At 32.0% G+C, this 25,502-nt stretch overlaps 1 protein-coding gene across 1 annotated transcript; it reads right to left on the bottom strand.

Moving 5' to 3' along the window:
* Window positions 1–11,605: 11,605 nt before the first annotated feature.
* Window positions 11,606–24,438, bottom strand: LOC134271710 (uncharacterized). The gene is made up of 4 exons (XM_062753919.1): window positions 23,574–24,438; window positions 21,912–22,050; window positions 12,510–12,676; window positions 11,606–11,637 (listed from the first exon to the last, which is right to left on the bottom strand). The coding sequence occupies exons 1-4, from the start codon at window positions 24,391–24,393 to the stop codon at window positions 11,606–11,608; spliced, it is 1,158 nt and encodes a 385-aa protein (XP_062609903.1). The 5' UTR covers window positions 24,394–24,438.
* Window positions 24,439–25,502: the final 1,064 nt, after the last annotated feature.

Below are 25,502 nucleotides of genomic sequence, written 5' to 3' on the forward strand. Positions count from 1 at the left end.
ACGTTGAAATAATTCCATTTGTGCACACGCATAACCCGAGAAATCAAAACGTGAGTTCAATTATTCATGAATTGAACAACGTACTTAGAGAGGAAGAACAAACGAAAAACGTATACAAGAATTGTCGTTTTATCAACAGTAAACGCCAACCCAAAAACCTAAAGAGAATACTTTGTTCTTCCAAATTCAACGACCATACTTATACAGTCTCTAAGTGTAAGAACCCTCGATGCGGTACATGTGAATACATTACAGAAGGGACCAGCTATAATTTCAATGGGCGTGAATTTAGAGTTAAAGAAAACATGTCATGCGATACAAAAAATGTCATTTATGTCATCACATGTCCTGGATGCAAGGAATATTATATTGGTGAAACCGGCAACACTCTCCGTGCCCGTGTACGTGTACATAAGCAACACATTAGTACACCCGAATACAGACAAATTCAATTAAGTTCGCACCTGGAGGCGTGTGGTAAAAAACAATTCAGAATTTTCCCTTTCTATAAACTCAGTTGTGCCACTGATATCCAGAGACGGGAAAAAGAAAAACATTTTATTAGTATTTTTCAGCCAAAACTTAATAGTGTTTTATAAATTACTTGTGATTTCCCCGTACTTTTGTCATATTGTATCTATGACGTCATAATAGACATTTAACGTTCCGCTTAACATGACGTCATAAACACTGTTACTATGATACTATTGTAAGCTTCTGAAGATTGAATATGAAAGCGCTAAAGCTTAACTGAGGATTTTTGTGTTTTCTTTTTACCATTTTTTAATATATATATATATATATATATATATATATATATATATATATATATATATATATATATATATATATATATATATATATATATATATATATATATATATATATATATATATATATATATATATATATATATATATATATATATATATATATATATTTATTTTTATATATATATATATATATATATATATATATATATATATATATATATATATATATATATATATATATATATATATATATATATATATATATATATATATATATATATATATATATATATATATATATATATAATATATATATATAAATATTTATTTATTTATTTATTTATTTATTTATTTATTTATTTATTTACCAAAAATATGTCAGCTAAAAATTAATTGATTTCATGTATATGTGCATAATTTCAATATTTCGGGTTTTTAGGGTTTACCATTTTAATAAGAAATCTGCAATCAAAAAAAGGGGGGACGGGTTACAGAGGAAGAATTTAAAAATAATTATAGTGGAAGAAGATATCCAATATTTAGAAGATATCAATGCATATGATTCATAATGAAAATGTTTTTATAATTTTATATTTCTTTCTCCATAAATATGAAAAATTTAAACAGCAAGATTTAAAATTTAAATATATTTTTTTATGTTCTAAAAATTTTATTTTTTAACTTTTGTTTGATATTATACAGATAAAGCCCTTTCATGGTGTATATCCATACATGTAGATACAGTTGTATATATAGTTTTCACAGAAATACAAAATACTCTTTTTATGAAGTCAATATATATACATGTGTATGGATTGACTGTATGAAAGGGCTACCCGGTAGGTTTGTTAACTTTTTAACTAAAAAAAATAGTTTGTATAAGCCATAATTTTTCTCTTTCATCTTTTTTCCACCAAACGAAATTTTGAGTATATACGAATTAACCTGTCCGTCTAGCTGTCCGTCCGTCTGTATAACTGTCTGGTTGCATGTGCAACCGGGTCCGGTCCACATATATATCTTTTGATGAAACTTAAGAATTTACTTCTTCCTACAAAAATTGCTCATGGCCTAAGGATGTGTCATGACCTTAACCGAAGGTCAGTTTGGCAAGTTCAATGTCACTGAAATCGTCATAAATCGTGTCCGGCACATATCTGATGTATACACTTAATGAGTTCACATTTTACACTAAGATTGTTTTTTTTTCTTTTTTTTTTTTACATCCAAAGTTGTTTAATATATATATATATATATATTTATATATATAGATATATATATATATATATATATAAAATTTTATTTTAACTTTCACATTTATATCAAACAAGTACATACACTAAGATTGTTTATGTCCCGAGGTTGTGCCATGATTTGACTTAAAGTACATTTGTGTAAGTTCATGTTCAACTTTAAGAAAAAGTTCATAATTATAGTTCTTGTGCAAAAAAAAACTGAATCTACCACTTTACACGGTGTGTTATGACCTTGACCCAAATTATTTTGTGCAAGTTTAATTTGACTAAAAGAAAAAGTGCATAATTTGTTCATAGTCCATATCTTACTCATGGATAAAATTGGTGGGGTTTTCTTTAATACAAAGATTGATTATGACTTGAATCTTTATTTGATCTTTATTCAAGGTGTTTTGTGCACGTTTAATGTTATAGGAAGATAGTAGAAATATGTCCATAGAACATGAATGCCCCGCCGAAGGTATATTAGTAATGCAACATAAAAAATTATATGAAATTTGTTTAGAATATCTTGAAAAGTGATGGAGTTGAATTGATTGCATCAGTATGTATCAGCATATGAAGTTTGACACTAATTAAGAAAAGTGAGGTCAAGATCAAATGAAAGATCAAGGTAATGTTTCATCAGTATATATCAGCATATTTAGTTTAAGGCTAATTTTGGAAAAGTGAGGTCAAAGGAAAGGTTAAAGGTCAAAATTGTTGATGCAGTTGAATAGTTCTCATCAGTATATGAAGTTTGATAAAATATCGTTAACGGTTTATTTAAAAGTGAGCTTAACACTAGTACAAGAAAAGTGTGGTCAATTTTCAAAGGAAAAGTCAAGGTAAAAAATGTTGATGTAGTTGAATAGCTTTCATCAGTATATGAAGTTTAATAAGAAGTTTAATAAAAAATTCGTTGATGGTTTCTTTAAAACTGAGCTAAACACTAATTGAGAAAAGTGTGGTCAAGGTTAAGGAAGGGTCAAGGTCATAAAGTTTGATGCAGTTGCATAGCTCTCATTAGTATGTATCAACATGTGAAGTTTGATAAAACCACCTTGAATGGTATGTTTAAAACTAAGCAAAACATTCAGTTAAGAAAAGTGAGGTCAAGGTCAAAGGAAATGTAATTGTCTAAAATATTGATGAATTGAAAAGCTCTCATAATAATGAATCAGTACATGAAGTTTGAAAAAAAAATATCTTGGATGATTTCTTTAAAACTGAACTAAACACTAATTTATGAAAAATGTGGTCAAGATCAACGGACAGGTCGAGGTATAATAAGTTAATGCAGTTGCATAGCTCTCATTAGTATGTATCAACATGTGAGCCATATCTCAGAAACTACAGATGGTATCATCACCATTTTTTTTCAAAGAAGTGGTAACTGACAACTATTAGCCTACCCTCAAAATTTCAAATCCTGGAGTAGGGGACTTTGATGTCCCCGAGCCCGATGTTTATTCGTATAGTATTATATAGTAGGGCTAAAAACTGGAGGGCCAAATCTCAGAAACAAGAGATGGTACCATTTTTTCATAGAAGTGGTATCTGACCCTTAGTACCCCACCCTCAAAATTTCAGACCCCAGGGTAGGGGACTTCGATGTCCCGGGCCCGATGTTTATTCGTATAGTATTATATAGTAGGGCTAAAACTGGGGGGCCATATCTCAGAAACAAGAGATGGTACCATCACCATTTTTTCATAGAAGTGGTATCTGACCCCTAGTACCCCACCCTCAAAATTTCAGACCACACAGCTAAAGTTAAAATTTTAAATTGCGAACTGCGTTCTAGAACGCAGTTCACTTTCGAATTGCGAATAGCGAACTGCATTCTAAATTCGAACGCCCGTACATGTACCCCATAATTGAAGCCAATTTCTACGCGTCCTTCAATGATCTTTGACAGGTTAACTATTTAAAAGTGTGTCTCTTATAAAAACAAAGAGGGAGCGAGAGCTTGGGATAAATCTTAATTATAAAATTTGTGCAAACAATCAATGATTGTATGAAATGAAAAGAAAACACGCTTTAATTAGTCTCATAACTGACCCCAATTTACATGTATTTACAATTTTTTAGTAGCCGTTAAATTAATATTCTAAACATGTTTGATTTACTTTCCCAATCTGCATTTTTGCGGAGAACTTTACTTTAGGAAAGTTTCACTTGAAGATTGTGTATAATATGTTTGACTGATTCGGCATATGATACATCATGTTTGATGTTACACTGCAGAAAGTTCTGTTTCACATAACCTTGATAACGCTCTTCACCTTTTTTGAGCTACGAGGGGTGATCAAAAAGTTCGCAAACTTTCTCTATATCTACAAAACCACAATTCAGATTAGAATGAAATTCGGTACACTCATAGCCATACACAAGTTCTATATATAGCATATGCTGAATAAAGTTTCTCTCCTTGTTTGTGACGTCACAATGTGAAAATGACATCACTATTTAGGTCACTTGTGACGAAAAATGGTTGTCTCAGTCGATCTCGTTCAACAAACAACTGTATTATTTATTATATATCTTAGAAATTCCTTTGCAGTATCATATAATAATTTGTACACAGTTTATTGAGATAAACGAGTTCCTATAAATTCAATTAATGATTGGATTAATCGTTTTAGTGAAGGAAGGCTGATGGTTAAAAATGATACTTTTCATCTTGCCAAGTGAAAGCAAGTTTGAAAAGATATGTATTTTTAATTAAGCAATTTGCTATCAAAGACCTCCAATTAGTACTTTGAAAAATAGTTGAATATTTGAACAATGATATTAGTATTAATAGAGATTGTTCTATCTGACGTATCCGTTTAAGTATCCGTATCCGTATCCGTATCGAGATATGAAAGGCATCTTGATCCCGATGTCTAAACAATCTGTTTACAATTCCATCGTTTCATGTTTGATTTTTAAACTCATTCACTAAAAAATGATATGCAGTGTGATATTTTTAATAAAAAAAACCATATCAGTTGCTGTACACGCCTTATGCATCATGTGTTTGGGGAGGGGGGGGGGTAGAAAAACAGGCATGATTTTAATTATTTAAATGTGTAGAAAATTGTACGAAAATCTCTCTCTCTCTCTCTCTCTCTCTCTCTCTCTCTCTCTCTCTCAGGGTATTCATTCTTCATTCTAAAATAACATGTACATTTACAACAATTTTACACGACATATCCCCAATAATATATAATTATATATACAGTTAAACCTCTTTATCTCAAACTTGTAAATTAATTGTAAAAACATGTAATTGTACATTAACTGGGGAAGATTTAACCATATTGCAAAACAAATGTGTATCGGGGATTTACTGAAAACATCCATCCTCTTTTCCTTTTTTATCATCTTCTATGCCATTCATTATCAAGTATTTGATGGTCATATTTCTCCAGAAAAAATTGGATAGCTGGTAATTCTGGGGCGGTTTAAATACACTCCATAAATTGTAGGTCGACAGCCGTATCATGGGCGGCGCAGGCAAATAGTGGGGGGCGTTAATTGAAAGGGGGGCTAAACCAACAAAAAAGGTAAACCCCACTTTTAAATGCCTATATTATGTCTTTGCAAGAAAGTGGGGGGCTTAACCCCCCAGCCCCACCCCCCACTCCCCGGTTCTGACGCCTATGCGTATCCAGGGTTTCAAGGAGCTTGCATTGAGTTAAGGAATAACTGTCTTATTTTTCGAATTCATGAAGTGATCAATGGATTGGCTTGTGTGATAATTTGCATAAACGCCGAAGGCGTTTATGCATAAAATTATCACACAAGCCAATCCATTGATCATCTTCATGAATTCGAAAAATCTGACAGTTATTCCTTATATTTTACATGTTTTGATTCCGCCATTCCACGGGCTCCAAGCCTGCTTCTCTCTAGGTGTTCTCCCGCCCTGCACGTGGTTTTTTTGGGACCGCGCCAAAACATTCATGAGGAAATCAATTACATTTACAATTGGTAATTTTATCTCGGACAAAGACATTGGAAATGTAAATATAATTGAATATGTACAATTTCCGACAGTATTGCGATTAAATGCAGTATATGTAGTACTCGATTGATTTAACACTTGTCGATAAAGGGGGAGAAAAATAAATGTTAGGTTATGATGTATCTTCCTTTCTTAAACTATTCTATTTGCATATTAACTTCTTTTTATGAAAGTTACTTGATCGAGTTTAAAGTGAACAAAGCAAGCTCTGAAAAACCTTGATACATGTATTTCATCACTGTGATTTTTCTTTAAATGCCTGATTTTTTTCTTGGCTACATTGAAGCAGTTCCTTCTCTTCAATTCTATAAATTGTGCACACTGATCTCGATCTCGGCCTATTTATATATATGAAAAAGAAAGTCGGATAAAAAAGAGAAGAAAATTAGCACGATGGACAAGTAGACTTAGCAAAATAAGATGTATTATTTTGAAAATTTTGAGCCATATTTATTCTAATCTTAGCATAAAAAGAGAGTTGAGATTTATTGAATACCATATTCTGAAATAGTTTTTATATAAAACCACAAATGATGTTAATGAATGATAGTCAAAGACGTTATCAAATGTCGTGTGTACACATGGTGAGGCACAGACGCCGGAACTGGGGGGGGGGGGGGGCTGCGGGCGTAGGATAAGCTCCCTTTCCACTTTCAACAGGCATGTTGTATTGAAGTCAAAGAAGAGTAAGTGGTAGTGTTAAAAAAATGGCAAAGAAAAAGTATGCCCCCCCCCCACACAAAATAGTGTTTAAGTACTTTTTTTTTGCATGTCAGGGTTTTTAAGGGCTTATATTTTTTTCTCTTTCAATTAGCCCCCCCCCCCTTCCCTACTTTCAATTTGCTTCTGACGCCAATGTTAGGGGAGGGGAAAGGAGGGAGTTGAACAGGCTCTTCAATGCATATACTCAACACTTGTAACGGTCCTGAGGCGAATTACGAAATCAGTTTGAAAATTTTAAGTCTCTTTAAAAACGGCTACAGTGTTTTATTAATCGCGTTGATGATAACGTATTTTGTATTTCAGTGTGTGTGTGTGTGTGTGTGTGTGTATGTGTGTGTGTGTGTGTGGAGGGGGGGTATCTGTTATACCGTGTAAAGGTATATGAAAAATACAGAATATATTTCCTACAAAAATTTTGAAACAAAATGATTATAATTTTAAAACAAAATAATTAAAATAAAATATTTTATAATTGAATTCATTTTCTTTTTTTTTTTAATAAATATTTTTCTACGAAATGATAGAGGTTAATTTACATCAGTTTAGTATTTTTAATAGAAAAATTGTCATTTGCTATTTTCCAATGCATGACTGTGGCTTATTTAACCACAAACAGAGACGGAAATTGTATTAGATGGTTGAGACATCGGGATCGAGATGCCTTTCATATCTCGACACGGATACGGATACGTATAAGGATACGGATACGTCAGATAGAACAATCTCTAGTAAATACCTAAGATATCGTTTACTTTAGATTTTAAACATATTAGATATGATAAAAAGGATGTACCCATACTCTATCCACCTTGAATAAAGGTCTCTCCTGAGACAAAGATTTAATTTTTAATTTTCGCTATGCTTATTATTATCCACCCATTCTGTTGCAGAGATATGACCATTTCTGACAAATGAACTGTTTTTGTCATAAAAATTAACTCACATGGAAAGAAATATAAAACTCGGAAAAATCTTTCAACTTTTGTGACAGAACGCTACGGAGGGGAACATGTGACCGCCGATTTCACGTGATTCGCGCATGCGCAGAACGGTGGTTGATGTGCATTAAAATCGAGGAGGATTAATTTAAAATATAATCAACATTAAAACCAAATATTGTTTCTTGTATGAAAGTTATTCAATTAATTTGCGAACTTTTTGATCACCCCTGTCAAAACTGTAGATTTTAAAGACATTCATGTTTGCAGAACATACATCGACGTACAAATATTTTACTTATGAAAATATTGATCTGTAAATAAATGAAATGGGCAAATATAAGTTTATTGCTTTGAATTCACAATTACTTTGATGAAACACATTTTTAAGGAATAACCGACTTAAGAAACTTTAGTCGATAGTCTGTATGATCGAACGATAGTCGAGTACTCGAATATTCGTTGACATCCCTAAATAATACAAAATGTCTACGGGAAGGAGACTTGTAGAAAGATAAAAAACAGACGGTCTAACAAATTTAGTAGCCAAACAATTTCAGAGCTTATTGGATTAAGCCATAACGCTAAACAGATGCTGCTTTTTGGTTTGGTTATTATTTAACGTCTCCTTGAGAATTTTTCACTCATATATATAGAGAGAGAAAGAGAGAGACGCCACCACATGGTGGCGGAGGGATACAAATGTAAGTGGATTTTTTTTCCCTCCAAGACTACACCCTTTAAAACGACGCTAAGTACGTCACAGTTAGGCCTACTGTAAGCATAATATCTGCCATGGCTGTGTAGTTAGATGATTATACGGAAGCGTATTAGTGCCACGTTATATATATATTAAGTTGGTAATTCCAATGATAATATCAAGATACTTTTACAAGCAATTTTTACAATGATTTTAAAAAGGTATTCCAGGTATTCCAACAATCTATTGGAATTCCCATGGGTACAAATTGCGCTCCGTTATGAGCAGACTTATTTTTGTATTCCTATGAAGCAGAATTTATGCAAAATCTTATGCGTGAAAAGAAGAAAACACTTGCTGTGGCCTTCAACTCGACATTTAGATATATTGACGACGTATTGTCAATTAATAATGATAATTTCCATTCCTACGTCGACACGATATATCCTGGTAAGCTTGAGATAAAAGATACCACAGAGTCCGACGCTTCTTCTTCATACTTGGATATTTTACTTGAAAAAGACTCTAATGGTAATCTAACAACCAAGCTATATGATAAACGTGATGACTAACTTTTCTATCGTCAACTTCCCTTACTTATGCAGCAATATACTTTCATCACCTGCATACGGAGTATATATATCTCAGTTGATTCGATACGCAAGAGCATGCTCTACGTATGAACAATTTCTTAAACGAGGTAAATTATTGGCAAGCAAGTTGATGAAACAAGAATAGCAACAGTCTCGTTTAAAGTCATCATTTCGTAAATTCTATGGTCGATACAATGACCTTGTCAGCAAATACAATTTATCATTGAGTCAAATGCTGACTGACGTTTTTCATACCACTTGTTAGTCTATTATTTATACACTGAATTGACGACGGATTTTTTCCGTTATTTCCTGACCATGACAACGAGCACATGGCAGGTGTGACCGGTCGGCAGAGGATGGTCACTCCTCCATGGCACCTGATCCCACCTCTGATGTTTCGGAGGTCCGTGTTTGCTCTGCTCTTATTTTGTTATTGTTTAATGGGCGTTGAGATTGAATGCTGTTCGTTATTTCCATATCCTTCTTTAAATGAATAGTCAATATTTTTCTTTAAAATATGCTATAAAAACAAAATTTTACTTTTTTGGAAATTTTTATTATTTAAAATTAATCATGTTTGGATGGTAATATGCCGTTCTTTACACCTTTTTCAACAATTTTTAGACTTTTTGTAATTTTAATTTGAAAGGTTGAACAAATAAATGACTATGTAATATGCACCTAAATACCGGCGATTTTAGTGCAGAATTAACAAATAAATGACTATGTAATATGCACCTAAATACCGGCGATTTTAGTGCAGAATTACCCAAATACAGATGTGACCAACTTTCATAATTTTCGGCCACCTAGACAAAATATTTTTACAAATTATACTTAAAAGCAGCTATATTTACCCATGAAATCCAAGCATCCGGCAAACAACACGAGCGTCATCATTATCCCAATTGTCGTCGCAAACACTCCCTTCTGAATTCCCGAGTCTCACAACCACAGTTCCTTCTCTAGAAGAGGTCCCCCCAATCAGGCGGACAGAGACTGTCAAGCATAACAATTTAGGTTATTCTTTTTGATCAGTGTAAAAACTCATTATCCTGATGAAGAATCTGATGTTGAACGTATAAGTATATTAGCACATGCATCAAAAGGACAGCCAGGGAAATATTTAGCAAATGTTAGTAATGCTTAGTTCGAGTAAACATTAATTCATTATGAAGAAATAAAATAGCATCGCGTTGCTTTAAAGGTGTCTTCATTTCATTCACAATTTTATGTCTCTGCAATTGAAGATTCGGAATATATAGTTTTTGCCCTGTCCGTCTTTTGTCTTTGTTGCTGTCTGTTTGTTTGTCTAGTCGTTCGCAAACTTTTTTGTGTGGGCTATGGCTTTTATAAAATTTTCAAAAGTGTATTTATTGTGACAAAAGTTCTTTTTGAGATTCTTTATATTTGATCTGTACACTGATTTTTATGCCCCCGTAAACGAAGTTTCGGGGTATATAGTTTTTGTCGTGTTGCCCATAACTTTTGATTTAGTGGAGCCATAACTTTCATATTTCACATGTGCATTCCTTGTGACAAAACTTTTCTTTGGGTACCACCAAATTTGACCTTTTGACCTTGGGGTTTGACTCACTTTTACATGAAAATTCTATACTTTTGTTTTGGCCATATCTTTTGAAAAGTAGAAACCAGGACATTTGTCCTACTTAAAAAAAAGCAAACCTTAACCATAACTTTTAAAGGGTTAAGGCTAGTCCTTTTATACTTTACATATTTAATTCTTGTAACAAGACCTTTCATTTGATAACAAGAACTTTGACCCTTTGACCTTGACCTTTGAGTGTGACCTACTTAAAAAAATAACCATTGGCCATAACTTCTGAACGGTTAGGGCTATGGCTTTCATACTCTACATAATTATTTTTTATGGCAAGACCTTTCATTGGAAATCAATTACCTTGACCTTTTGACCTTGGAGATTTTTGTTTATATTGAAAAAACTTTAACATTGGTCTACTTTCAAATTTCACAATTGTTTTCCAGTGAGAATTCCCTACTTATGGTGCCAAGAAATTAAATTTGCATTTTAGAAAAGTTTTATATCTTCTATGTTGCCATACGGGGGCATCAGTGTTTCACAAACGCTTCTTGTTTCCATTTGTTTTACTCTGTACACATCACTGATCACAGAATGATCATATTAATGAGTTGGATTTAATAGCTTTCTTACTTTTCTACACTGATTTATCTGGATAAAAGTTTTAATATCTTCATTAATGCACAACAAAATTTTTTAAGTATTGAAAGTGCCAGGATGTGTCAATCAAACGTGACTGTCGTGATCCCATGCCGGATTGGACAAAACTTATTTCCTTCGGTATGATAAGGTATATAATGAATTCCTCCCCCTGGTATTTCATTTAACGATGCATCCATAGCTGAAATCTAAAAGAGAAAAAAGGTTATTTAATAAATGACTATCGTAAACACATCCAATCCCGCACCAAAAATGCTGTCTAATCCGGCACATTTTCCGTTAAAATTAACCGCTTCAAATCCAGCACATGCCAATATTTTTAAATCGAAATATTATTGAAAGAAAATGGGTTATAACAAATAAACATATAACACCAGGTCAGAATTACTCCAAATTATCATTTGTTAGCCACACTCCTGCTGCTGGATGTATAAAACTGTCAAAATCGAAGAAAAAAAAACAACTTCATGCCGCTTCAAACTCAATCGGAAATATTGGCAGTCTTCAGTCGTTAAATTTTCAAATTTAAGAGACGATAGGAAAAGTAGCTATTAAACACACTAATAAGCATTTTACTAGGAATTCGACAACATCTATGGAGCAAGCATACCTGACGGTTAATGGGGATATTTACCGAAATCTCAGGTACCTACCTTTTTCGATTTGTTCCCGCCGCCATCTTGTTTTGTCCAATCCGGCACGGGATCACGACAGTGGAATCAAAGGCATGTAAATATAAGGAATAACTGTCCGATTTTTCGATTTCATGACGATGATCAATCGATTGGCTTGCGTGATAATTTATTAATTTAAAGGCGTTAATGCAAATAATAACGCAAGCCAATCGATTTATCACATCATGTAATCGAAAAATTAGACAGTTTTTCCTTAAAGAGGCTGGGGGGGGGGCAGCCATTTAAAGACTTTTTCGATCTCCTTTTAAAGAAGAGCTCCACATAGAGATATACAAAAATGATCAAATTTTAAAACTAAAATGTGTAAAAATTTTCTTTGCCAAATGATAGTTGACAGCTTAAGATACCGTATCTAAAAAAAAAATAAGTTAAATCTGGTGGTTAATTTGTGGTTAATTTGATGACCCTCAGCCTCCTTAAATACATACAATTTGGGGAAATATTAACTTCAGACCTGTGCCTACGCCCCTTTAAACCAAACCCCATAATTAAACATTTTTTACGTAAGACGTTCATTATAAGTGTCTTTTTTTTAATTAGAGATCTAATTTAGAACACCAGTAAGCGTCCTCATTTTTACAGGTTAATCATCGATGACTTTAAACACACTCACAGCACACAACGCCGACGTCTTCACCATGGTTACAGTTGTTCTTTGTAAATCCTTGATGCTGACAACTTGCTATGGACTTTTCTGGTCCTCTACATGTGACATCATCTAATACGATTGTTCCTATACCTTGTCCAAATGATGCACTCTGCTTTTGGATGGCACCCGACCTTGAGTATATAAATACATGTTTACTGGTATCATATCGACTCACTATTTCGCATTTTTGTTTTCTGGTTCAGACTCGCTATAAATAGCTTTACACCTATTTTCACATAATCCGTCGACATGCAGTCTAGCTTCCATAAAAAATAAAGTCATTATTTTTGGGAGATGTTGATGTTTTTAAGTCAACAAAACACCGGAGAATTATTTTTTCAAAGTATCAGAACCTCACCATGCACGATAAATATATGTATTCGTAGGGTGTTTTTCTTCGTAATTTACGTTATTTTCTTAGGTCGATTTGACCCCCTTAAAAAATCATTTTATTGCTAAAATGAATATTCAGTTTTATCTATTTTTTAGCACTATGTCTGTATTAAAAATCTATTTCAAAAGTTTTGTTTGTGTGCCAATGTTTTTTCTCTCAATTTGTAATTAACAAATGTTGTTTGCTTTAATCTTATTTTTCAACTATTAAATAATTAATTCTGTTCTTTTTCGCTAGAATTTTTTTAAACTGAATTTCTGTTTTACTTAATTTTATGTTTTTGAATCCTGAATAGAGGTGGGGGATTTTAATTTTACTTTGGATAAAACTATGAACATAGTTCCGAGTGTTTGGGTCCATGGGTCCGGTTGGTATCAACTTGTAAACGTTATTCAAATGTACCAAAGCCCAGAAGGCTCATTCGAGATTCAAGGTTCGAAATATGAGATTCAAAATTCAAGTTTCGAGATTCAAGATCCAGATTAATCAATCAAAAGCTCCCAAAAGGCTTATTCGAGATTCAAGATTCGAACAGATTAACCAATCAAAAGCGGGTTCAAGATTTGATTACTCCCCTTTATTATGATTTTACTATAAAGAAATCGTTTAATTTATAAATAACAAATACGTCATTTAATAAAATATAAATGCAAGATAGGGTGTTATTTATAAAAGAAGAAAATTGAAATAATCATTGGATTTTTGATCAGCAATTTATATTATGGCTTCTTAAATATTAAATAGAATACATATATCAGGAATATATATATTTTTGTATTGTCTACTTTGTTTACGGGGTTGATTACATATAAATGAAGTTATGAATACGTGGCAAGTGTCTCAAGGTTAAGAATAACTCCACCCCCACCCACCCCGCCTGCCCATTTCTACAAACACACTGAAAGGCTTGACACTTGTAAGACGACGTAGTTTTGATAAAGAAAAATCGCGTTCGTTTTCCTGATAGAGGGTATGCATAAAAATTAAGAATTTAATTACTTATCTTCATTTAAGGCTTTGATTTCTTGAATTAATTAAAATCTATATCTACAATACAGCTTGGCGATATGAATTAAAATATATAAATGCGGCATTTATTTTATCTTATATCAAATAGTAGATGAGTCTAAATTAGATGCAGAACTATATAGCGTTATGGTGTTATATTTTAGTCTCTGACCATAGCTTTATGGCCAAAGACTAAAATATACTCTTATTAAACCATTGTGGCAACGCACTTTGAAAAAATTACGCACTTTGAAAAATTTTTCAAAGTGCGTAAAATTTTTCAAAGTGCGTTAAATTTTGGACACACTCAACGCACTTTGAAAAATTTTTTCAAAGTGCGTTAAGAATGCACATAAATATTTTTTACCATGGAGGCATTTAACGCACTTTGAAAAAAGATCTGCATGAAAATAAAAATTCTGGACTTAGATTTTAGTAATAGAGGAAATCAAATTGTAATAATTACATCTTCCGAAAAACTTTTCTAAATTTACATGAACTCATTTAACCTCATTGAGAACAAGGAGAAGACGAGTAGAAGGTCTCTCATCCCAACCCTTTTTTTTCTTAAACATTGTACATAGCCGTCGGTAGCAAATTGAAAGTTGACCCCATAAGTAAGCCCCAAGTTTTAATGCATACATGTTTATATTATGTATATCTTTGCAAAATATTTATATGCCTACATGTAACCCCCCTTTCCGGTACTGATGCCTATGCTACACCCAAATATATGTGTTTACATAACTGGTATGACGTTGAAAACTTTCAATAAATTTGAGTTTACATAAAATGCATGCAAACTTGAAAAAAATTTAGTACAGTAAAGCATTTTAGCGAGAAAGAATTTTCAAAGTATGGAAAAATCAAAATCGCTAACTTTCACATCCTGAAGTGACCTCTTCACAGAAGAATTATCAAACAGGTTCAATTATTTATCATACCTAAGATTTGCAGGAATATTGACAAATCCATACACAGTTTTTCAAAGTGCGTTAATATGGTCCATATTAACGCACTTCGAAAAGAAATTTTATTTTTTCAAAGTGCGTTGACTTGGTCCCAAAATTTAACGCATTTTGAAAAAAATTTTCAAAGTGCGTAATTTTTCAAAGTGCGTTGTAACAAACCATATATAACGCTACAGTTCGATTCAGGAGTCAAGTTTCACTGCACAAATGTACCCTTTATAAATGTAATGAAATATATAACCTTAAATTATTGTGCAATGTAGATACGATTCATAACATTTCATATCTAATTAAAATTACATGCAACATTCTACGTCAGCAATGATCCGATGATATAAAATTAGTTGACCTACTTGTTCTGTAAGTCAACGATAAGACCATTTAATATTCCATATATACGTATTTACTATTTTGTTAAATTAGAAAAATAAGACAATATAAGTATTTTTCAAAATGTAATCCAAATTTTTTTTAATTTCGTTTTAATACATAAAACATTTTTTCCTGCATTATCATTTTAGCAAATGATCCATTTGTTATAAATATATTCAACGATTTCTTGATAGTAAAACGTAACAAAAGGAAATAATCAAAAGTTAAACACGCTTTTGATTGGCTAGTTTGGGTCTTGAATTTCGAATCTCGAATTTCGAACCTCGAATTTTGAATCTAGTTTTTAGAAACATGAATCTCGAATGAGCCTTCTGGCCTTTCGTCAAATGGTTAATATTATTTCAGTAAACTGTCAATGTTTAGGTGATATTGCAAAGCGCAAGGATGTTTTAATTACTTTTAAAGAGCCTTAAATTATAACATTTATTGTTTGCAAGATACACATTTTTCATGTGATATTGAAAACGAAGTTAGAAATGTTTGGGGATACCAGTGCTTTTTCAGCTCATACTCTACAAACTCTAGGGGAGTGGCAATTCTAGTGAACAACAATTTTGATTTAAAACCTCTTGCAGAAAAGGGCGACCTTGATGGAAATTTTATTTTACTTAAAGCATGTGTAGAGGGTCAAGAAGTATTGATATGCAACATTTATGGTCCAAATAATGATACGCCAAGTTTGGAAAAATGCTTTATAGATACTAGTTATAGATCAATTTCAATTTGTTTATTGCAAAAGACATACGTCTTATAGCATTAATATAATATATAAATAAAGGAAATAATAGGAAATGGACGGTCAGTCATTGTAAATCCTTATGGAACATGCACATATAAACATACAAACTCGTAATATAACAGTCTTTACAGTTGATATGGAGAATGACATGAGATTAATGCAACGTACATGTAATATAGCAGTTATATAGTCACAATTCAGCAAATGATTAATATTACATGATTAAATCATTTCTAAGCGCGAGGGCTTTATAGATATACTTCCCTAAATTACATAATTCTGTAACATTATTCACTTAGCAACTGTATTAATTTGTACACAGATGGCCTATACCAATAATATTTTTTCAAAAACTTTGATCGCTATGTTTAATAAATTAGGCATACAAGTAAAAAATGATATTCATCTTCAATTTTTTTAGTACATATTTTAAAGAATCTTTTGTCTCTTGTTAAATTCTTATGTCTACCTGTTTCAATAAACAGATTATGCAAGGACAACCTCATTTTAGAAATACATTTTTTGTACACCGTTGGTTTCTATTTTTCTAAATAATATTGCAAGCAAAAATTGTCAACTAAATGCTTATAAATATAACATTTTGATTCTGTTTGCATTTTGCTATATAAGGTTTGTATAAAGTGATCCTTAAGTCTTTGACGAATGATTGGCTGACAAATATGACTATTGAGACTCCTTTGGTCGTTCCACATATACCCAAGGCCCAAACAATGTAATTGCTCCTTTATAAATCTTAATAAATAGATCAGACCACTCCATAATATCCTTGTCTATAGCTTTTAATGAATTTAAGAAAGGTAGGGGGTTATGGAAATTTGATAACTCTTTAATTAATGATGAAAATTATTTAGATTGTATTAAAAATGTAATTTTAGGGGTTAAGAAACAGTATGCAATCCCAGCGTATAACTTTGACAACATAGATAATATTCCAGATACCAATTTTTAATTCACTGTTAATGATCAGCTATTTTCAGAAACTCTGCTTTTAGAGCTAAGAGGTAAAACTATTTCATATGCATCATATACCAAAAAAGAAAAGAGAAAACAAAGAGAAAGATTTAATAGAAAGTATCAAATTATAAGAAGAAAATGTTTGTGAAAGTTTTAAATATTGATGAATTATATAGTAAAAGCAAAAATTGGAGAACATTAGAAAACATAAATTGAAAGGTACTTATATGAGGAGTAGAGCAAAATTGGTTGAAGAAGGCGAAAGACCATCACACTATTTTTGCGCATTAGAATCTAGAATCTTTACTAGTAAGATTATACCTAGATTGGAGGATAATAATGTTAATGCTATTTATGACCAATCAGAATCTTAAAGGAAGCAAAATTATTTCATGAACAACTATATAAAACCAGTATGGTAAACCCAAATACTGATCTATTCAATGAGTTAAATAAGAAAGAAATACCAAAGCTTTCCAAGAAGGAGACAGAATCTACTCTATAAAATGAAACAAAATGAAACCTAATAAATCTCCAGGGTCTGTGGCAACGCACTTTGAAAAAATTACGCACTTTGAAATTTTTTTTCAAAGTGCGCTAAAATTGGGACAAAATCGACGCACTTTGAAAATTTTTTTCAAAGTGCGTTAAATTTTGGACATACTCAACGCTCTTTGAAATTTTTTTTCAAAGTGTGTTAAGAGTTTACATCAATATATATTACCATGGATACACTTAACGCACTTTGAAAAAATTAAGTAAAAACAAAAATTGTGATTTTAGATTTTAGTAATGGAAAGATTTTATTTCAGTGAAATTTATCTTTCAGTAAACTTATTAATTGATTTACTCCCGTCGAGAAGAGGAGAATACGGGTAGAAGATCTCTCAGATTTACTCTTTCTCTTTCAAAACAAAGGCGTCGGTAGCAAATAAAACGGGGAGTAATAAACCCACAAAAGGGTAAGCCGCATTTTCCATGCCTATATGATGCATATGTTTCCAAAATTAGTGGGAGGGGGAAGGCTAAGCCCCCCTCCCCTTGCCCTTCGTCCGTTTATGATGCGTATGCTATACCCAAACAATGGATATGTATTATTTACATTACCGGTATGATGTTGAAAACTATCAATAATTGAATTAACTTAAAACAGTTGAAAACTAGAATTTTATAAGTACAGTAAAACGTATGAGAGAGAAAGAAATTCCATAGTCTTTGAAAATCAAATAATTGCCCCTTTTTCTTAAGATAAATGCTATTCCGTAAGTAGTTCACTTTTAGCCCCCCCCCCCTCCCTTACATCTACTATAATTACAGACTAGAAATGTTAAAAAGAAACGAAATAATGATTTTAAACAATCATCTCTCTCTCTATTTCCTTTTATACAATATTTATCAAAACCTAAAACACCAAAAAATTATCCAACCAGGGTCAATTATTTATTATACCGATTACTTGTAAATACATTGATCAAGCTTTACGTTTTTTTTTCAAAGTGCGTTAATATGGTCGATATTAACGCACTTTGAACAGAAATTTAATTTTTTCAAAGTGCGTTAGCTTGGTCCCAAATTAAACGCACTTTGAAATTTTTTTTCAAAGTGCGTAATTTTTCAAAGTGCGTTGTAACAAGGGTCTGATGGTTTTTCTCCTGAATTTTTAAGATATTCTGGAAGTATATTGGTCCCTTTGAAGTTAGATCTATAAATTACAGTTATAAGAGTGGAAGTCTCTCTATTACACCAAGACATGGTGCATGTTATTACACTTTTACCAAAAGGTGATAAGCCAAGACAATACTTAAAGAACTGGAGACCAATAACTTTGTTAAATACTATCTATAAAATTGCATCGGGCACTATTGCAAATAGAATAAAAAGATACTTTGACAAAATTATTAACAAAGATTAAACAGGTTTTATCTCTAATAGATATATAGGTGAAAATACAAGGTTTATATATGATATAAGGAATAAATATATGTTTTATAACCTTAATGATATCATAAATGAAAATGGTTCTTTTCTAAGTTTTGAATCTTTTTGTAAAAATTAAACCATAATTAAGATCAGTTTTTTTTAAAGAATATATTAGTATTATTTATGCTATTAAGTCTTGGATAATAGATTCTGGCCTTGCCATACCTATTAAAAAGCTAGAAAACACATTAGTTATGAGAAATATTTACAAGGTGATGAAATGTCACAAATCCAAATGTTTTTTTTTATGAAATTCTTAATCAAAACTCTCCTGTGTCAACAGGTAAAACAAAGTGGAGTGAGATTTTCCAGGTTGACAATAACGAATGGGAAAAAATTCACAAAAATACTCTTCAGAGTGACAAAAAAGAACAAAAAAACCCCCAGTAAACTCCAGTGGTTTAAATATCAGATTATAAACAGAATTTTAGCAACAAATTTATTTTTATTCAAAATTAACAAAAATGACTCTAAATACTGCAGTTTTTGCCACTCGGAAGAAGAAACAATAGAACACCCTTTATGGGAATGTGAATATACACAATTATTTCTAGAAGAATTTGTACTTTTCCTTGAAGATAAGACTGGTCTAGTCATCAATATTACGAAGAGATCTTTTATTTTAGGTTACATTATATATACTGATATTTAAAATACTATTATCCTTTGGCTTAATATCATGTTTACACATCAAGATGCACTAAGAAAACCTTTGAATTTATGTGCTGCAATATCACAAATGAAGTTTTAAATACCGAAACACATAAATTTATCTCTAATAGAAATAATGGACAAGAAAAATTTGATGCCCGGTGGAACAGAAGGAACCAACTTTTTTATTTAAACTCTCTCCCTCCCTCTCCTCTCTCTCTCTCTAAATAATTTTTTTCTAAAAGAAATATATTGAAAACGTAGATTATTGCTATTCAATTGAAAAATTAATATTTTCTTGAACTTTTTTTCACCTATCTAAATGACCTACAGTATTTTCAAACACCCATAAATGCCACAAATACTGACTATTTTTCATCCTTTTAGGAGATTCACAGTTAGATATAATGATAACGTAAGATCTGCTGTCAGAATGTATTTTTTCCTTTCTTTTTCTAATATCTCCCTATTGAATCTTCTTTTACTCCCTATATGTTTTTTAATTTCTTCTTTTGACTTAACAATCTCTGTTTTTGAAGCGAAATTTATTAAATATAATTACAGAGAAAGGCAATTAAGGTATATTTAATTTACGTTATTTTCACTGTAATTTACGTTATGAAAGTTTTACTTCATTAAGTCACCAATGCAGAAAGATTTATGCGTGAAATATTGCAACAAATAAAAAGAAATACACCTTGTTTGTAAAAACAATTAATATTTGAAAGCTTTTAAAGGTACATGTAACTCGTAATATCGATCGTCTCGTATCCTGTTTTCGACCGTATTGTATTTTCGACCTATTTTTTCCCAATCTGCTTACCGTGCAGATTCCGCGCGGTACAACATTATTTTCGGTTGCTACACTTGGAAAAATACCTTTGAAGCACAACTGCAGTGAAAATATCATAAAAATTATTTTTATGGAATTTCACCGATGGTTTGAGTACGATGTCAGAAATTCTAGTCTTTTTACTTATGCCCATTTTATCTGTTGATTAATAAACACATTTTTTTTCTTCGAAGAAATGAATGGGTGGATCAAACAAATTTTTTTCTTCCTTAAATATGAATATGTTTTTATACCTCCAAGTGGCTGAGAACTTTTGCTATGCTGCCGTTCTTCCGCTCTATCCGCACTAAATAAAAAGGTAAGTTTTGACTGGTCAATAATACGATATATTACGAAAAAATCAAATATTTTTATACCGTCATTAGATGGCAGCTCGATGGTATTGCCTGTCTTTACCGTACATATATTGATAGTAAGTTAAAACTAGCCTTTTATAAAAATCCATACCCTCTGATACTAAAACAGAAGTTAGTATCAGAGGGTATGGATTTTTATAAATACGAGCACTTTCTTCCAGTTTTTAACTGAAAAATGCAACGTAATTTCATTGATTTTTTGTTGGAAATGCACAGCTACTGACCACAGGTGCTTGGGTCGGGACCCCCCCCCCCTTTTCCGTGTTTCGTACTCCAAGGATTCTTTGACTTTTTTGGTTAAAATATATTTCTATGACATATTCACAAAGTATTACTACTAAAAATCTAAAATTTAAGCTAAAACTAGCCTTTAATTATCGGATATCAGACAGGCAGGCCATACTATATATATTTACATTAACTTCCAGTGCCCGTGGACATCAGTACCATATATGTTTTTTTTTTTACTTATACCGTAAATTACATAACGTAAATTACTTTTTATATGTTTTATTGGTGTAAAATATGTACTCGCACAGATCAATATTCGTTTGATATTTAACGTGTTTGGTACGTCAGAAAGAATAAATGAATTACAATATACTATGAAAAGACAATTATACTTTTATTCTTGAAGTATCGTTGATAACGTAAAAACTCGTAAAAGGAACAACCACTCGCTTCTGGTTACAAGACCAATGTGTTTTTGTAAGTATTCTGTCATATAACTTTTCTTTGATTCTGGTTGCATTTTATGGACTTTGTTGAATATTCTAATTGATATTTCTTTGCCCTTTTGCCCTTTGCCTGACCGACAGATTAAAAAGCCAATTTTTCCACTATATACGTGGATCCCATGGAGGTTTTAACCTGTGTATTAACATTTAACTGTGTTGGTTTGGTAACTATAGACGTATCACAAACAAAATGCTACAAAATTTACCAGTTATTTTAATAAAAATGTAATTTAAAGTGCTTACGACATCCAAATAGCGCATATCGACGGATTATGTAAGAAAAGGTGTTTTAAAAAAAATTGAAGTTACCATGCAAATCCCAGCTGGCGACAAACAACTTGAGCGTTAGTGTCAGTAAAACCATCATCACAGACAGTTCCCCAGCCGTTATGGTACTTGACTTCTACTCGCCCCTCTCCAGTGTATCTCCCACCAACAAGTCTTACACCTAAGTTATAAAAAATTAAATATATTTTTTTTTTAATTAATCAAAATTCTGTATCTCTCCCGCGTTCAATAATAAATCCAAACAATTCAATAGTGAGAAAATATTTTTAAAAGTTTTTTAAAATATCTGTATATCTGTTATGTATGGAACGCCAAATTAACATGTATATTCAAATATTTGTACCTATCTTCAAATAATTGGATCCATCTTGAAATAATTGAAAATAAGTACAATTGAATTAAAGATAGGTATCATTGAACTGAAGATATATGTAAATAATTATACCTATCTCTAAATAATTATACCTAAGTACAAATGAATTATACCCATCTTTAATGGAATTACACATATCTTCAATTCAAAAGATAAGTTCAATAGAATTATACTCATCTCTTATTCATTTCAAGATAGGTACAATTGATTTGAAGATATGTTCAATTAAAACATATCCACAAAGGATTTGAAGATAGGTTCAATTCAATTGTACCTAGGTTAAATTCGTTTCGTGTTGTTGAAAATAATGAATGCTCCCTTGGGCATGGAGGGAAACGCACAGAACCTACGGAGCGACGACAACGAGGATGAAATGAGAAATAAAAGTAAATTCCAAAAGTGCAAAAGCATCATATACCTATTAAAATACACATTTATATTAATAAGTGAGCGGAAGATATCAATGACAAATTGGCTTTATTTTTTCGGCGTGAAAACAAAGATTTCAATCAGCCAAACTTGTCCATGACATTTATTAGGACCACACTCTAAACAAAACTTTGCAACAGTCTTTTCTGCTGGAAATATAAATGGAGTAGTTATTATTGCCAATATCTTTGAAATTAAAGAGGTTCAATTTATTTGTACCTATCTTTAAATCAATTATACCTATCCTCAATTCATTGCATTTAAACCCAGGCGCAAATCCACCCCAGTCCAAAAAATAATCTAACCCAGAAAATTCCAGACTTGCAAAAAATTAAATAAATAAATAAATCGCCCAAATTTTAAAAACCTATTCCTTGGGGGGGGGGGGTGTCAATGACCTTTAAGGGGGAAGGGGGTGTCAATGACTTCTAATTCTTCAGACCTTTGACATATCATAGCAATTTAAAACATATTCGCGTTTACGAGGGGGGAGGGTCTGTGTTTTCCGAGGAGGGTCCAAGGTAACTTTTTTCTTCCTTTAGTACCTTTCAGATTCCAGTCCTGGCCCCCGACCCCCCCCCCCCCTCTAGATCCGCGCATGGAACCTATCTTCAAATCAATTGAATCTATCTTCAAATGAATTAAAAATAGGTATAATTGAATTTTACTTATCTCTAGTTCATTTGAAGATAGGTACAGTTGATTTAAAGAAAGATACAATTCATTTACAGTAGATAGGTACAATTGCTTGAAGATAGGTACAAATATTTGAATAAATGTTAATTTAGCGTTCCATAGATCTGATGTGATGCCATTTTTGAAAAAAAAATTAACAATATCCTATGTTAACGTTTTTTTTTTTTTAGAATTGTAGAACTTACCAGTAATAACTTCCACTTCCAAATTGTGTACACGGGAATCCATACTTGTAATATTAGTATTAAGCCGTGAGAGTGTATCAGAAACCCTTCCAGATACTGAAGAATATTGTGTCGATAGTACTGATAGTTGGTGTGATGTATGTTGTTGATTTTGAGACACTGTGCTCTGAAGAGAACTTAAACTGTTCTGCGTAGTATGTAGGTCACTTGACAAAGTTGCAAGTCGATTCTCATTGCTGTGCTCTTTAGACGAGAGTGTGTTCAAAGACTGTTGGATTGCAGAGATTGAATTTTTGTTGGTAGTAACTTGGCTGGTCGTATGCAAAAGAGTGTTCGAAATTGTCCCATTCAAAATGCTTATTTGTCGCCTGAATTCAGCTTCAGCGCTATTTATCTTATTTTCTTGCACAACCAACGATGTGGAAAGGGAGTGGACGGAGTTTGCCATGTTGTTAATTTTGATTGCCAGATCGGTTGCGTTGGAAATATTGGTGAGTCTATGATATTCATCCATGATTCGCTGGACATAGACCTGAAGAATAGAAATTTCACTACGAAGACTTTGTGTTGATGGAGACTGTTGTGTTAAATTCAAAAGACTTTGAATTAAGTTAGCTTGCGTCTCCAACGTTTTGTTTTGTTGTTGAATATGCAGCTGCAAAAGATCCATCTTTTGAAGCATGTAAGCAATTGTAATGGCATCGTAACTGGAAGATGGACCGGAAAAATTCGACAAGAGTGGTCTGTTTGTGTTCAGTAGGAAGCTGTTAACCGAAATTATTGGCGCAAGTGCCACAAACACAAAGAAGAAGATGAACATTCTATTTTGCTAGTATAGATGCGATGACTGCAAGGAAACAATTGTGCTATTTATGGACAGGAAGGCATTTTTCTTTTAAGCATAAATCTTATCATTTTGACGTAATAAATGTAGAGTTTTTTGTTTACAAATCTGACGATAACTTATCTTGCGTCTCAATCTTAAATTTCAAGTTTGTACTTGATAATTTAGCTTAGGAAGAAATCTGTAGATTTGTAAGGAATAAAGTAAATATTTACAAAACAATCCAAAACCCGCGAGAAACAGATATAATATCTAAAATTGCTGATAACTAAATTTAAAAAAAAAACACCACATAAAAAAGAATTACTTGTAATTGTTTTCTTCCCGCTTTCCAAGATTATCATTCACATATTTCCCTCTTGGTCTACACATTAGCAAAAGTGGCCTTAAGTCCTCTTTGAAATTTTTAGTTGATTTAGACAGAAACCATTTCCTTCAAATGTAAGATGAAAAAAAACATTGGTAATCAAGGATTACGAAGCTCACCTCAACGAATGTTGTCAGTTCAAGTAATGCAAATCTCACATCATATTTTCTTAACAGTTAGTATTTATTCTGACAACAATATTAAAGCAAGTTCTGTTTAGATATGTCTTAAAGTTCATTGGGGAATGACTTGTTCCCAAAACTTTAACCTGGACACTCGTTTGGAAAATGTAGGTCAGATCCAGCATCAAGTTTCGATTGTCCATCCTTAGATGAGTTACCCATGCAAGTTTGGTCCGGGTAGGGCTTATAGTTTGTCGGGCATAACCTAGTCACTAATCTGGAAAACGTAGGTCAGTGTTTTCACACTAAGAAGTTCTAGTTCCGAACTACTCAGAAATATCATCAGAAATATCAAGAACAAATTGTGTTTGTGAAACACTGATGCTCCCGTATGGCAACATAGCAAAGATTAAGCTATTCTTAAATTCAAATTTAATTAAATGGTACCAAAAGTAGGGTATTCTCACTGGAAAACATTGTGAAATTTGAAAGTAAGCCAATGTTAATATTTTTTTAATAAGTACAAAAATAGCCATGGTCAAGGTCCAAAGGTCAATGTAATTAGTATCAAATGAAAGGTCTTGCCACATAGAATA

This window comes from Saccostrea cucullata, unplaced genomic scaffold, assembly GCF_032062105.1.
Source record: "Saccostrea cucullata isolate Sc308-1 unplaced genomic scaffold, CSIRO_AGI_Scuc_v1 ctg1163, whole genome shotgun sequence".
Taxonomy (NCBI): Eukaryota; Metazoa; Mollusca; class Bivalvia; order Ostreida; family Ostreidae; genus Saccostrea; species Saccostrea cuccullata.